This window comes from Podarcis vaucheri (assembly GCF_965113315.1).
Source record: "Podarcis vaucheri genome assembly, chromosome: 4".
NCBI classification, from domain to species: domain Eukaryota; kingdom Metazoa; phylum Chordata; class Lepidosauria; order Squamata; family Lacertidae; genus Podarcis; species Podarcis vaucheri.
In genome coordinates this window covers 62,945,716-62,962,392 of record NC_138762.1, presented here as the reverse complement: position 1 = coordinate 62,962,392, position 16,677 = coordinate 62,945,716, and the positions used below count along the sequence as shown (strand labels likewise).

Sequence of the window (16,677 nt, the reverse complement as noted above, 5' to 3'; positions counted from 1 at the left end):
AAGATTAGGGGCTCCAGATTGTGCTGCAGATTGCAGTTGATTGTGCTCTGAAAGAAACTTACATTGAAATATTAAGTCACAATCAGATCATTACGGATAGGTTTACGAGCTCTCAAGTTATCTTAGATGTCATTACACCTCAGTTGATGAGTTTATTTGTGTAATGGTTAATCTTTCTATCAGATCCTTTCTAGGTGCCACATATTCACAGTTAACAGAAGCAGAACAAGCAGAATGAAATGACCAAGCTAAAAATAAGGACATTTCCTGTTCAAATCCCAAAGCACATCTATTCATAGACTCAGTAATAGAGGAAGAATGAGTCTACTAGGTCATTTAGCCTGTCATTCTTCCAATGTCATAAGATTTTATCAGTTTTCAAACCAGATTAATGTTGATTATTTCCATGCCAGGTTAAAGTTAGGGAAAGGAGGAGAACATGTGTGCTTTGATGTTTTAGCATTTAGTCTGGTTCAGGAAACCTGAAATATTTCAAAGAGTAAAAAGAATAAAAATGTTAGGTGGTTTGTTTTTTGTTTGTTTAGAAAAAAACTGAGTTTCCACTGAACATTTTGTCATGGTTTCTCTCATCCAAACAAGTCATGACTGGTAATCAATAGAACAGACCTTGACTATAGTTGAGAGCAAGACAAACCATGGGTCAGAGTTGGGACAATATGCTAAGCCAATCCATGGGTTAACTCACAACAGCATGACAGGAGAAGCAGCAATGTGGCCATGGCACATTCTTGATATGCCATGGTTCGTCTTAACATTATGTGAAACTGGGCCTATATAAAAAGGGTAATTGATTGAGATTATACAGTACACTGTCTACATATTTTCCCGTTGCTCCCGTTGCTTGGTTCCTGCTCCTGCCAACCTAGCAGTTCGAAAACACATCAAAGTGCAAGTAGATAAATAGGTCCCGCTTCGGTGGGAAGGTAAACGGCGTTTCCGTGTGCTGCTCTGGTTCGCCAGAAGCGGCTTAGTCATGCTGGCCACATGAGCGCCGCAACCCCAGAGTCATTCGCAACTGGACTTAACTGCCAGGGGTCCCTTTACCTTTACCTTTACATATCTTCAGAGTAAAACAGAGAAAAGTATTGTGAAACTGAAGTTGTCTGCATTGCTGAATCCTGTCCACTCACCCCCTTTAGCTCGTGTTCTTTTTGCAGAAAAGTAAAACTGTTATTCCATTTTTATTGAGAAGTTCTGATCCTCCTTTATATCAGTAAGCAAAGGTGATCCAAAGTTTTTGAGACAAAACTGTATGTGACTACAGAAGGGTATTGCATAACTACTAAAAGAGAATGGAAAAGAATAGCTTTCTACTACACCCACACAATGCCCATAGGCTTCTGATTATTCATAATATAATAAAATCATTGTACTCTCTTTCAATCATCTAGATTTTCCTGGATAACTCTGTATTCATCTATTTATTAATAATATGAGGCATTCTCATATCAATTTTTTTTTAAAAAAATGCATTACCACGAGTAACATCAAACAAAACAAGCCAAACAAAAAGCAAAAAGCAAACAAACTTCAGTTCAGTAGAATGCTTTTTATTTATCATCAGTAGTATGCTAGGCAGGTCAACAGGCTAATAGGTCTCTGTGCAGAAATGTTCTCATAGAAAGCACATACTTGGCTGGGTTCAATAAGGAAATCTTTCTTTTTTTCTCCCACACTGCAGCCCACGACCTTCACAAGAAAATGCTCCAATATGAACCAGCTGCTTTGATAACAAGAATGCAAAGCCTCCAAGGACTAGGGCAAAGCTTTCTGGGAGAGAAAACTGTTGCCTTGTTCAGAATCCAATCAAAAACCTGAATGTACTGAGCAAAAAATAAACCAAGGTCATCATTATTCCTTCTCATTGTGCTTTGGCTTGCCTTCAAATTGCTTAGCATGTGTCTCTGAAATAGCAGCACTGCCTCCATTAAGTGAGACTCCCATCAGTTTAATCAAAGTACCTTGCAGAATTCAAAACACAAACATGTCAATTTCCATATATCCTTAAGTTATTTCCATATCCTAAGTGATAAAATTCGGAATGAGCCTTGTAGAGGATTTTTTTTAAAAAAATCTGCTGCCGCACCCTCCTTACTAATTCCTGTATTGCCTATGCCTGATCACATCATGTGAAGTAAAGAGTGGTGGAAGAGATTTACAGTACAATCCTATACAGGAAATCCCATTTAATTCTATGGGATTTACTCTCAGATAAACGTGTATAAGATTTCAACCTAAAGCTGGTTTGTGAATTACAGCTGAAAGGCAGGGTATAAACGTTCCACACAAACACGCAAACACATAAAAATAAAAATGCTTGGGTTGAATAAATAAATGTCCTCTCCAAACTTAAAAACAACAAAAACATATAAATTATTCTTCCACTGAGCCACAGAAATTGGTTTACAATAAAACAAGATGATATACCAATGGAAAATAGTGACAGGATAAATAAAAAAAAAGTCAACAGCCTTAAAAACAAAGCTGGGAGAGTCACAATTAAAAATATAGTGACATTAAACAGAGCCAAAGCAGGCAGACGCCAGTGACAAAAGAGGTAAAGGCCATTGAAACAGAACTCTTCAACAAGCTGCCTGAAACCATACTATGAGAGCGGGAGTTCTAGTGCTCCTATCAAAAAGACAGGCTTTCCTGCGATCTCCCCACCAGCTATCCCCCCAGCAAGTGACCTTTCCCCCAAACAGAGTGCCCTATCTCCCTTTTCAGGCTGTCCTGGAAGTCTCCCAGCAATGCAAGACATGCAACATTTATTCCAAAAGGAAGTTTCTTCCACCGAAGCTAAATTGCCAACATCACCACCAAAGCCACATTAAATAGATGTGGTTTGACTTGACCCAGCATTTGTCAGTCTCACTGGACAAGTGGCAAAAATGCAAACTTTTCCAATCAATAGCAACGTCATGCCCTCTCATCTCTTCAAATAAACTATTTGTTTTGTTTAGTTCCAATACGCGGGCCATACATTTTGGCAGGACTCATTCATACACTTTCACTTTGCGTGCTGAGGTCCCCAAAACACCCTTAACCCCAATAACTCACACATCACACATGAATTTTTGTTTAAGGTTTTTGACATAATTTTGGCCACAACTTTATTTGCATACAAATTGTGAGTGGTTGCTTAGGCATTGGTTACGACTAGCTGTCCCTCCCGCCTTGGGGACAGCACTGGCTCCCGGATTCCAGCGGAAGCCAGTGTGGAGGAACAAGTTCAGGGATAGGCGGAGCTGCGGCACAGACCCTCAGCTTCTCCCCGCATGCTCCTAGGGACTTACACGGCCCAAGCCCGATTCCAGGGGTTTGGACGAATGGATGGTAAGTCCCTGAATTCCTTTAACGGAATTCCCATGCAGCAACCTCATTGGAGGGGCAGGCACAGCCAATCCATACCCCTCCACCAACCAATTTAAACCAATGCCTAACCGTCAACCTTACAAGTTGTGACGTATTGCTAAGCAGTAGGCAAAACCCAAGAGGCACGCACTAATCAGCCAAATGGTAAATTCCTACTGGGCCCCCGCACCAAGGCGAATGACCCCATGACAGGCAAAGCAAGGTCAAAGCGCAAGCCCAACAAGGGAGGGCGGGCGGGAGATCCGATGTCCACAGCGAAAGAGAAAGTACTGTGCTGTGGACCTTCCTTAAATAACCTCTGACCCCTCCCCCAAAATTGCAACATCAAATTTGCCCCAGCAACACCAACTCCAGCCAAAAGTAGGCCCCTTAAACCAATCCACCTAATTACTACAGGGTGCTTTGTCTGACCCATCCGCAACACGTGCTCTCCTTTAGTGAGAACACGCTTTGCAACAAATTTTGGAGATAAATTAGAAGCAGCCAAAGAGATTATTGCTGCCACACCTCCTATTTTTACATTCTACCTACAGCTACACAAGCATGTGAGTTGTTAGCTACCTTCCATGTGGAAAGATATGGCTGGTAGTGTAACCTTGAATTGGTAGTTTATGAATTGTGCATGTCTGCTTTTTAAAAAGACAGAAAAGGATAAAAATACCAACCTTAGAGCATTCAGGCAAAGATTTCTATACCTGTATGTGGATAATATACTGAGGCCAAGTATGAAATAAAAATGGTTATCCTTCCACAATCTTTAAAACAGAACTATCAATCTTATCTAGGTTCTTTCTTTCTTTCTTTTTCTTTTTTTGCAAGAAAATATGAAAAAGTTGTAGCACAGAGTGTGAGGAAGGACGTAAAAACACCAGAGCAACCTTAGGGCTCTTTTCTTGTTGGGTGATATGGGGAAAGGTGCAGTGACTGTTCAACTACTTTACAACAAAATAATGAACAAGATCCCATTTCATGTACATCAATCAGGGCAGTGAAACAGCATATGCCATTATAATTCAAAGCAGCTGATAGTCTTTTGAACTTTTGCCAGACTATTAAAAACAATAATGAAAAATCTATTTTTATCCCAGTCACTTCCCTTCCCTCCCCTCCCCAACCAGAAACCTTTAGTAAATACTGAATCTTCGAAATGCCCCTTGTGTTCTCACGCAATAGCTTTTTATTTCCGCGAATTTCTATTTAAGTGTAATTGTTTAAGCAACCCTGAAATACAGGCACCCCTTCTCACTGTTCTGTAGTCGACCTTTGCATCATTGGGGTGAGTTTCCCCCCAAGAATGCATCCTATTAAAGGGCTTTCCTACAGACCTCAGCAGAATTATGCCACAGATTGAAATGCAATGGTAAAAGTATTTCAGATATTTTGTACTTACATTCTTCCTCTTCCTCATACCACAGCATGTAAGCATAAAAGAAGGTCCAAGGCAAACACCAACAGAGTTTCCCAAAGTACTACAATCCAGTGTCACTGTTCCAATGTCCTTTTTAAAAGCCAACAAAAATAAACCAAAATTATGATGGCTGCGACGCAACAAGACGCAGCATTTCACACAAAAAATCCTCTCATCTCCTTAATATTCCCTTGTTAATTTCAGTGTACAGTCAGCTGCTTCTCAGAACTGGATTCTGTACCGGGGAATAACATGATTCTAACTTCCACTAAACTGACAGAGTAACTGATGCCAGGGTTCTGTTGAGGCCCTGAGATGTTTCAAATTCCAGGACCTGCGCAGAAGCAATAAAGCACGCTTTCCTCAAAACAAGTTGGCTTCCCATAATAGGCCAGCTGATGAACTCTACATATAAGGCTCTGTTTTCACAATGGCATGTATAATGGATTTAAGTGATGTGGAGCAGCTTTCCGGATAACATTCAAAACAACACACAGTGCTGCTTCTCTTGTAAATGCCTGGCGGATCAGATTGTGATCATCATCATGAAGATGAGAAGCCTTTGCAGACTGAGGAAACTTTCCAAACACATTATCAGCACCTAGTTGTGTTAATCTGAATTTTACTTTATGCATTTATTTTACGTTTCTTAATTTATTTTCAATTTGGGGGTGGGGTTTTTCAACTCCACCACAATTCCCCACAGCTATATTCACATTCAGCAATCATAAGAATGCCAGAGACTCAATATTTATTGAATCTAACCTCACCACTCGGGAAATATTTTCAGAAAAAAACCTCCTAACTCTTCTAACCTGAGAAATGCTATACCAAAATAACAACCTGAAAAACAAACAAGCCAATCTATGGGGGTATAACACTTTTTAAAAAAACCTGTCTTCAGTAAACTCATGCATATTGAACATGACAAGTAATATTTGTCACAATATGTGTTTACTATGTCTCAGTTTAACTCATTTTCTTTCAGAATAGGAAGACTGCCAGTCCAGCTGGCAGGGAGGGCAAGGTTATGCCCCTGGCCTTCCGGCATCGTCATAGCTGAAGCTTACCAATAGGGAGAAGCAATGGGGAGGCTCACACTGTGTGGATGCAACAGGAGAATTGGAGTACTGGACCCACTGGCTCTGTCAGTGGGTCTACACAGCACTGGTCTCCCCACTGGCTTGCCCTCCTACCCTCCCAGTAAACCACTCCCAATTCTATGAATGTAGTAATGAACAAAATGCACACAGGTAATGATTTGTACTGAATGGCTCTCAAATCTGATTCAAGAAACCCAGTTCTCCTCAAGAAGACATCACTAATGTACACATTTCTGCAAACAATTTACCCTAATACTGCACAATGCATTTTTGGATGTTAGTGAAAATATCTTCATTCTTATGCACATTTCCTCCTAATATATGAATATTCATATGTATATATGAACATTGTTTGGTTGGAGTACTGCATTGCAAAATTTGGATATGTATGAATTTTGTAGGATAGCTGTGCTTTGCTCCTCATCTTGTTCAGGAAGTGCAAAGTTGATAGATTCAGCTATAAATGCATACAGAATCAAATTTCTCCTCCATTCCTAGCTCTGAGTCATAGTAATCTGTCGCTCCTTTGAGTATCCAGGGCCACTATAGCTTCTAGGAAACTTATTTACCCACTTGTTAAGAGGCAAACGTATGGAACAAAGCATAAGCGTTAAATGTGTGGTGAATGCAAATAACACCACATTCAAGACAATATATGTAGCTCCGCTGGAATTCCAAATACGTGGTACCTGTTAGATTTACTTTACTGTGGTAAAAAAAAGCATTATTCACCTCAGACATTATCTCGATTCACCTTCAGCAAACCCCAGAAATAATCATTTGCTGGCTTGACACAGCTCCATTGCAGGTGTGCTTCCTGTTAGTCGCTTGAATAAAAAACAAGAAACAGGAAAGCTGCCAAGCCTCATTGGCTCCTTTTCTCCACACTTCACACATCATACATTTTTCACCCCATATAAATTATTTCTCTGTGGAGCCTGACAGTAATTGGCTATAGTGGAGTCAATAGTGCGATCTCGAATGACGGGGAGGTCCAGTCATCTCCTCTTCCATTATAACCCTTTGGCCTTTTTGACTGCAGAAGCATTTTGTAACATTTCTATGCCCTTGTTCTATGCCAGTGCAGCCCACCTAGGCTCTGAGACTGCCAGCTTCCTTTGCTTCACCCCTGCCGGTACTAATGCTTGCATGGGAATTTGAGATCCTTGCTGCTGTTACTTAAAGAACTCTAACAGTGTGTGTGTGTGTGTGTGTGCGCGCACACACACACACACACACCCAGAGAAAACAAAGCATTGTGTAATATATGCCTTACTCCAAAGCATAAGTTCCCCCAAAGTTGATTCTAGTACAATGGTCATATTCAACGGTTTACAATAAAGCAGTGCATTATGTGCCAGAACTTTCACTTGCATAATGGGGCTTTCCCTCCACTCTTTCCCTGTGCACCCCAACCCCCTCAAATGGACTTAGTGGGGTTAGGAGAACCCCCATAACAGCACACAGGCTGAGGAGGGGGGCCATTCCATCTGGCAAACTGAATTCCATGTGCAGATAGAACAATTGGAAAAGCATGACATTGAATTCCACCCTAAGGAATTAAAATGTGTAAAACATAAACATCTTATAAGTTACAGTGGTACCTCAGGTTACATACGCTTCAGGTTACAGACTCCGCTAACCCAGAAATAGTGCTTCAAGTTAAGAACTTTGCTTCAGGATAAGAACAGAAATCGTGCTCCGGCGGCGCAGCAGCAGCAGGAGGCCCCATTAACTAAAATGGTGCTTCAGGTTAAGAACAGTTTCAGGTTAAGAACGGACCTCTGGAACGAATTAAGTACTTAACCCGAGGTACCACTGTACACAATATTTCTCTCCCCCCCCAAAAGAAAATATCTTCAGTGGTAGAGAGCATGCTTTGTGTGCAGAAGATTCTAGGTTCAATCCCTGGTTTCCTTAGGTTGCACTTGGAAAACCTCAAGTCTGAAATCATGAAAAGCCACAGTGAATAATGACAATATTGAACAAGAGGCATAGGACAGCTTATTATATCCCTATGTTCAATATGCTTTACTCTTATGAGTGTTGCTGAAAACATCAGGGCAAAATTCAAGGGTATTGCTTTGCATTTTTTTTAAAGAATTTGGTCAAAATTCAAAATATGTATTTTGGTTTTCATAGTTAAAAACACACACAAATAAACACCTTTTAATATTCCCATATACTTTATATTGAGAAACTTGCTGAAAAGATTAATGGCTATATGTATACTTTTGCAGTCAATGAGTAATGTCCAACTAAGTTATCTTCAGAGTAGACTCAATGATTTAAGTAACTGAAGTCTATTGATTTCAGGGTGTCCACTCTTAATGCAACTAACCTTGGAAATCCCCCTACGTGGGCATTTTCTCCTTGACATTACATTTTTTGAGATAATTAGTGAGTACTGTACTACATTTCTTAGATAGCTGGTGATTTCATGAGTAACATACCACGAAAACACTGATAAGATTGATTTTGTCCAGTCACCCTGCAACAAAGCTTAGATAATGCATAATTCTATATGCTGTGAACAAGGAAGAAATGACCTCCGAAGGAAATGAAGAAGCAGCCGTTAAATAGTAACTAACAGTAGGTCATTGCTTTCCTTTCAAATCCCTTCAAAATGATCAGATTTTGTGTTGTGGTTGCTGTCATATTTTGGCTTTCTATCTGTATGTAATTAAAATTAATAAATAATTGCTTGGCTGGGTATCTAAGCACAACATTAATAAAATTCTGATTTTTAACACCCTCCTTTATCCTTTAGATTAGAATCCCTATCATTTTTCATAGTGGTAGCCAAATTAATTCCTGACAAACCATCAGTGAATAGAGTACCTCAGCTGCCTATAAAGGATTAATTTGCAACCCACAGAGTCCAAAAGTCATGCACTGATGTTGAAAATAATTTGAAGCACAGTGTCAAGAGAAAAGAAATTGACAGTAGCAATGCTTTGAGGATTTGAGAACAAGAAAGGTTGATAAAACTAGGAGTCTAAGTAAAAAAATTGCTTATTACATACAACCTCACTTGTGAATCCTCACAAGATAATATTCCTTTACCAATTTCCAAACCCTCAAGAGACCCTTCAGAGTCTTTTAACTAAATCAACCGTCTAAAGCCAAGTTTTTACTCTTCTTTAAGCTTGAATCAGGTAGGATGCAATAGGCCACAGATGTAATTGGTGTAATGCTATTCAGGATGTGTTATAGAGACATTTCCCATTCAGTTTTATGTACTTGCATCTGTGTAAATCTACTGGTCCTGTCATCCAATACAGAAGAGGGCCCTCCACTTCAAACTGTCTTGCTGTTCCTCCGCTATAGACAAAGTAAAGTCAGGTAAGTATACCTGCTGTCTGTTCCAGTGAATGTTGTCCCCGCCCCCCCCCCCCGATTTACAGGGGTGATGAGTTTGCCACACCATCATCTACTGAGGAGTGTTTGTGAGTTCCCATTCATTCTACAAATCCCCTTTCCAGTGGCCTGCACTCTGCAGCCTTCCTCAGAGCCCATATTTCCTGACTGGGCATGGGGTGGGGAGAGGGGGAACCTGAAATATTTGGGTGGGCTTTCCTCACAAGAAGGCGAGGAGACTGCCTGCTATGCATCTGGCACCTGTTTATTGTTTAAGTGAAGTCTTTATTTTGAAATATACATGTATGTGTGGAAAGAATGTATTTTTACGTGAAGGGGAAGACCTTCCCTTATAAAACCAGCAAGTCTGTTCTCTCATGCTCTTGGTAGACATCTCATCCAGCTTGCTCTGCTTCCCCTGCTTCAATTAAAGCTCAGGGAATTTTTTTTTGTGAGGGCCTCCCCTATGGAACTTTCTCAGATCAGGAAGCATGGGCAGCCAGAGGCCAGTGCAGAGTGCTGGAGAAAACAACACACACATACAGAGAGAGAGAGAGAGAGAGAGAGAGAGAGAGAGAGAGTGCATGGCCATCTTGCAATGATAAAGTAAGCTCAACACACCACCAAAGAAATGTGAAAGCTGCTTGAGAATGAAAATAGGAAGGATAAAAGCCTCTTTTGCAGGGAAAGAAATCTTTGGAAAATTAAAGAGTTTTCAGCACAGCAGTACTGTTACATTGTTAAAACAAAGTAGGTTTCATTGTTGTCCATGCTCGGGTAGAAAGCTGTGGGAAGACCCATGCAAAAATAAAAATGATATAAGTGTAATAAGTGGACACAATAAATATTATATCTTCTGTGTAATTAATAGCTCTATAGTGTATTATAGACATGTACAGGTCAATGCGTACTTTAAGGCTCCAGACTGATAATACCTCCTGGTAAGCCCCAGTGAACTGCAATGGACTTACTTCATAATAGTCATGCACAGGACTGCACTGTAAATTACTCAATAAAGCACAGTTTCAGGCTATGCCTGTAGGGCCCACAGGATTCAATGGGACTGATTTCTGAGTGAACTTGTATTCTCACTTGGATGATGGAGTAAATCTTTTTATTTTAAAAGTGTATGGGGGGGGGGAGAGAGAAGCTGCACAGACATAAGCTGGTTCTGATGTACTAAGGAGGCTAAGAAGGCCCTAGTCTTCACTGCTGCAAATTATTATGGTGAGTTTTGAGCCATGCAGGTGGTGGGGAGCTCTGGTAGATTCTTCTTCAAAAGAAGTGAGTGAAATGTACTCTAATGGCCTGTTGTATTATTACATTTATTTTCATTTTTAACCTACACTAATCCAACTCATTTGATCTGAAAAACCACTGGGAGATGTTACCACTGGAGATGATATAATGACTGAGATACTGAACTCCTGAACGAGGTGGTTCATCTCAATTTTCATAAATTATTAGATTGATATACTGCCCTTCATCAAAACTTCTCAAGGTAGTTCACAAGATTAAAAAAAAAGATATATCCCACTCAGATGATTAGAATGTTTTCCTACACTTTAAACTTCCCAAATTATAATTAGCCTCTTCCAAAAGAGTTACTCCGTATTGCATTTATCCTCCAGTTGGACTTTGTGTCCAAATACTTCCAATAGTTAAAGGGCTTGATGTTTAATAGAAATGCTGTGGTAAGCCTGCAGTTTAATTCAATGACAGATACATCTGGGATGCTTCTCATTGCTGAATTTAGATGGTTTAATTTCCATGGGTAGGTGGGTGTCGAAACATTTGTGCATGCCTCTCAGACACACACACACAAACACACATACGAGTATATGTATATATACTGTATATATGTGTGTGCATGTATATGCAGCATGGAGACAAATTTTGCACATCCCTAATATTTAGTATCACATCTTTTAACAGTTAGGTTTGGCTTTTTCTGTTTTTTAGTCTTTTCGCCGGACACCTTTCGAGCCTCTTATCCAGACAATTTTGGCATTTAAAGTTATGTCATCACCGACAGAAAACCTGTCCATCATATTTGTTAAATCCAGCTAGAGAAATGACCAGTGACAAAAAGCTGAATGTTCCATTAGGAATCACCATAGCTTGTTTCCCACACTCCACACACTGCTCTCACTTGCAGGTGAGTGAATGGTCCTTATCCCACTATTCGCTTCTTACATGCAACAGCCTCAGAGCTTCTATTAGCTGTGTAGGCTGCTCTTTCTAAAAACCCTTTTGACTTTTACGCAAGAGCCTCTCACAACATTCCCAATATACTCTCAACTAGCTTCTTCAGTTAAAAAAGGAAAACAGGGCCACTACAGTTCCTGTATTTCTTTGAAACCACGTTTTCAATACATAATGGTGAGGAAATATACTATACTGCATCTATATGATGGCATTCAGAGAGAATGGAAACTCTGTTGAAATAAATATGATAAGCATGCTATTTGTGTTGGCGTTTTTAGAAATCTAGTTACACTTTTTGTAGTTAGAAACCTGTCTGAAATAAAGGAGAAACACTTTCCTTCCTTCTTCTTGAATTATTGAAGAAAGTTGTGTGTGATTTCCCATTAGTGGTTGCACATTAAATCACCTATATTTCTGAAGAAGGAACATTTTTAGTGGTTTAGGCATGATGATGGCGCTGGAATTTGGAGGGGTAAACTGACATGTCATTCTTTGAAGGACTGATGTGGTGTGGTGTGGGGGGGACCTCATTTGCTGAACTCCACCAGCCCCAGCCAGCATGGCCAATTTCAGGCATGATGGGAGTTGCAGTCAAATGACATCTGTAGTCCAATAGGCTCCCCAATCCTGGACTAGATGCTACTGGGCTACATGGAGCAATAGTCTAACTTGGCACAAGGCAGCTTCATACATGCAACCAAGGAACTATAGCTCAAAAGGTTCTGTTTTGATAAGTAGCCCATGTCCCGATACTTAAAGAAAACTACCTTTTAATTACATTGACTTCATTTGAACTCTCCAAGGATCACAATGATTACACAGCTTTAGGAAGAGAAGCAAAAGATTGTCACATTAAATCTGTGAAGACCTGGTTATTATGATGGCAAATTATGAAGACAAAATTCTGTTAGTTCAAGTCTAATGAGACATTACTGCACATGCTATGATGAATGCTAAATTATTGCTGTGCAGGTCTATGGCACATCAAACTGATGGCAAAATGAGGTTAATGCAAGCCTGCAGAGTTGACATTATAAATGTCAAGATGATCACAAAATGGTGACGGTGCAAATGTAGCATGATTTAAATACAGTGGAATAATTACAAAAAAAATATGCTAAGGGGGGAAAATGAATCTATGACACGACAAAACTTAAATAAACATTGTTGTTAGCATCTATCAGTCTCGCAAGACAATGGAGTACACCTCTGGAGGTTAAGCTAAACCCTGGAAAATCACAGCACCTGCTGTGGCTGGAAAGACCAGTAATTCACACCTGCTGTCTCCCACATTGTTTTTGCTGTGTTAGCAGCACTGAAGTGACCTCTCTGGGAAACAAGCCTGGGCAGTGTGTATGGAAGCCTTGGGCTCCCCAGATGACAAGCCCTGCCCCCTTGACCTTGCTGATGTGGTCCAAAGGAAAGCAGAGCAATACGTATGGTAGCAGCTTGGCTGCAAGAGTTGCTGGAAGGAGGCTTACAAGACACCATACAACCATCTCAGGGACTCCAGATTATTGTAGGGGTTACACCTTAAGCCTTTCCTTCTCCCAAAGCAACATTAACCAAAGCTAATCCAATTTGGGGTGTTAATGAACCTGGCAGCTATATATTACCACATTATAGCAAAAATTAAAATTGAATTCTGTAGGAAGAATACCTACAAGCACCTCACCTTGGATAATATCAATACTGTAAAGGTAAAGGGACCCCTGACCATTAGGTCCAGTCGTGACCGACTCTGGGGTTGCGGCGCTCATCTCGCTTATTGGCCAAGGGAGCCGGAGTACAGCTTCCGGGTCATGTGGCCAGCATGACTAAGCCACTTCTGGCGAACCAGAGCAGCACACGGAAACGCCGTTTACCTTCCTGCCGGAGCGGTACCTATTTATCTACTTGCACTTTGACTTGCTTTTGAACTGCTAGGCTGGCAGGAGCAGGGACCGAGCAACGGGAGCTCACCCCGTCGCGGGGATTCGAACCACCGACCTTCTGATTGGTAAGTCCTAGGCTCTGTGGTTTAACCCACAGCGCCACCTGCGTCCCAATATCAATACTGAGTAATCTCCAATTGCTAGTGCATATTTTTCTAGTGTAGTGGAACAGCTGAAATCAGAGATGTTACTGAGAAAGTTCTCAGCATGAATATCACCTATGCCATTATGTTGCCTTCTCCTATCATTAACCCTTGATCTGCAACATGAAGATAATTGTTACCTTGCAGAGCTGTTGTAAAGATTTGCTGAAATAATATGTGTGAAGCACTTTGAATTCGCAGTGTGAATTTGGCGGGACTGTTGTGTTCTGGTGACTGAAATTGCCACTTTCAAGAATTTCTCACAATAGCTACAGCAGGCTAGCCAGCATATGGAAACATCTTGAAGCTTGTATAATCTTTGTTAGCAGTGATTTTTCAATATTAGCTATGTATACAAGTACATGAAAAATCAGAGTTAGGTAGTGGAGATATAGAAGTTGCTTGTAGTTTTAACCAAGCCAAAATGTGCTTTCCAAGGCTTATTGCTATCTGATTAATATAAAATGGTTGTAGACTACAGCTTTGCTCCTAAAAAAAAAGAAAAACCTTTGAAAACGGCAGTGTTCATCTCTAAAAGAGGTTAACAACCTGAGTCACTCTTGTGCTAGAATCTGCTTCCTACCATAGCATAATTTCCCCAGTGAATGGCGTTTTGTACAATCTGCATTGAGAAAGTATGATGAGCTTTAATTCCGTTGATATCAGTTCTGGGCACAATACTGAGTAAAAGGGCCACTGATCTCCACACAGTTAAGTATAATTAATTTTGGATTACACCCACTTTAAAGCTGTATTACTCAAATTTCTAGCAGCCACAGCACACCTTTACTCATTTAAAACTCAACGCCTTCTAGTATCTACAATGAGTAAGAACTCGTTGGCCTCCGAGAAACCCACATAGTGGAATCCTGCACTGTTGCTTGAGGAGTGATTGGATTGGGCAATCATTGGCCTGCAGTTGAAGCTGATTGGAAGGCCAGAACAATGACACATAGGGATACAGCAATCAAGGCTCCTCAATAGATAAGCTACTCAAAGAAAAGATTAATGATGGCATGAATTTATTTCTCATGGAACACCATCATTTCCCCCCTCCCCATGACATGCTAGTGTAGTCAGCAGAGTCTGGAAATTACTCCCTTCACAGAGTGGAAGCTACATCTGTTGAACAGGATCCAATCATCTCTGACAGGCAGTTAGTGGAGAAATCCCCCTCCCCAGCACCACAGTCTGAATCAAAACTGAGCCCTTTTATTAAGATTTGATGAGACCAAGTAGTTCTGACTTGCTGAAAATATTAGAAATATACAAGGAAGAGCTATAGCTCAGTGACAGAGCACATGTTTTGAAAGCAAAAGGGCCTTGGTTCAATCCCTGGCGTCTCCAGGCAGGGATGAGAAAGACTGTTGTCTGGAACCATGGAGACCTGCTTTGAGTCAGTATACAAGGGCTAGATCATGGCCCAATAGTCTGATCTGGTGTTAAGGCAGCTTCTCACTTAATCCGATTCACAGATCTACCATTTCATGTCTAATTTCGTCCTTAGTATCTTAGCCACTATGCTATACAAACTCTTTAGTATGCATAATTCCTTTTTAAATCCTGTAATTTTGTACACTTTTACATAAAACAACAACAGGTGTAAAATTGCACAGTCTATCTGCTTTGGCTGCTGCACCTGTGATATTCAACTTCCTGACAATTACACTGCTAAACATAAAACGCTTATGACTGAAATTATCTTTCAAACAGAGTAGGTAGCATGTGACCTTTACACTGCTAACAAATGATTTCTATCCATCTAGAACAGAAAACAAGAACAAAAAACATTATTTTCAGTGTGAATTTATTGTTGTGTGCTGGATAAGTTATCTATGCTATTGAAAACATTATTATTATTTTAAATAAATAAGTGAGTCATCTGCTTGTAAGGTAGTAAAACTATGGGAAACAAGGAGTCTGATCACAAAATAAAGACTGGCTATATTGTCCCCCCCCCCCCCGATTAGGCAGCCATTTATCTTGCTAAGAACAAAAATGGTATTATGCAACAGATCTCAGTGTAAGCAATATTGTATAAAATGTTAACAATGGGTAGAATCCAATAATAATACTGTTCATCTACATGTGCAAAAGAGTGGTCCCATATCTAAACAGGTACTGTCCAAACACTGGATGTTTTCACATCAGTTCAAAATCGGGTCATTATTTTCAGATCAACTAAGGTGTTTTCAGATCAGTTTGAAGGTAACACAAGTAAATCCACATGGATGTCTAGAAGTCCATTTAAATACATGATGTTGAATGGATGTACAGGACACGGAAATGGGCATAGCCAGGATTTTTGTTGGGGGCAGGTCTTTTTTGGGGGGGCAGGACTTTTGTAAGGGGACAGGACCAATTGGTCAGTTAGTTAAGTATTTCTATTGTTTTACTTGATCTAGGGGAGCAGCTCCCCCCCTCTGCCCCACTCCCCCTTGGCTACATGGGCAATTCTTAAGTAATGACAAACCATGGATTCATCAATCATGTGCTGAAATAATGTTCAAGCCTTAAGCTTGTTCACCTTATTTTTCACACTTCACATTGCCCAATTCCAATCCTCACTTACTTGTTCATGTAAACTCCAATTTCCTTTACATCTGAATCACTAACAGTTGTTTGTACTTGCTCTCCCAAACAGACTGGAAACCACACTTGCCTGAATAAGCAAGTGTAACTAGGAAGTGTGCAAACCCAAAGCTTAAGTAGAAGCAGTTACGCTACGATTTGCCTTTCTATACCAACTGGCTCTCTGATAATGTTACCTGTTATTAGCAGCAACGCTTTATGTTTTGGAACTCAGCCTAGAAAATCTATTGCATAATTGATTTGTCAAGCATCAACAATAATGAAAACCTTCCTCACTGTCCAAACTGACCCTACATTCAAGTCCCAGTAGAGGGTGAGCACCCATATACAATACACTTAGGAATTCTCCTTGTGGAAAGGATCAACCACACAAGGACAATTCTACAAATACTTGCAGCCATTTCAAAAGATACCTCATTGGGTTTGTCCACACCCACCCACTTAGAAAGCACAGGTCCAAGTGGATTTCTGCTTGATTCATGCTTTTGGGGCATGGGTCTGAGCAGCTTTCCCCTTGCCCCCTCTTTTCTCAA

The 16,677-nt window shown here is 40.4% G+C and overlaps 1 protein-coding gene across 10 annotated transcripts in view; it reads right to left on the bottom strand.

Moving 5' to 3' along the window:
• DMD (dystrophin) overlaps positions 1-16,677 on the bottom strand; it is a 1,048,023-nt gene that overhangs the window by 896,608 nt on the left and 134,738 nt on the right. Inside the window, exon 1 of one of the 10 annotated variants that reach the window (XM_082219926.1) lies at positions 4,787-5,080. The exons of the other annotated variants lie outside the window; for them this stretch is intronic. Within the exon in view, the coding sequence (XP_082076052.1) occupies positions 4,787-4,814 (28 nt within the window). The 5' untranslated portion in view covers positions 4,815-5,080. Of the gene's footprint in view, positions 1-4,786; positions 5,081-16,677 lie in introns of those variants that run through there. 10 annotated transcript variants of the gene reach the window in all.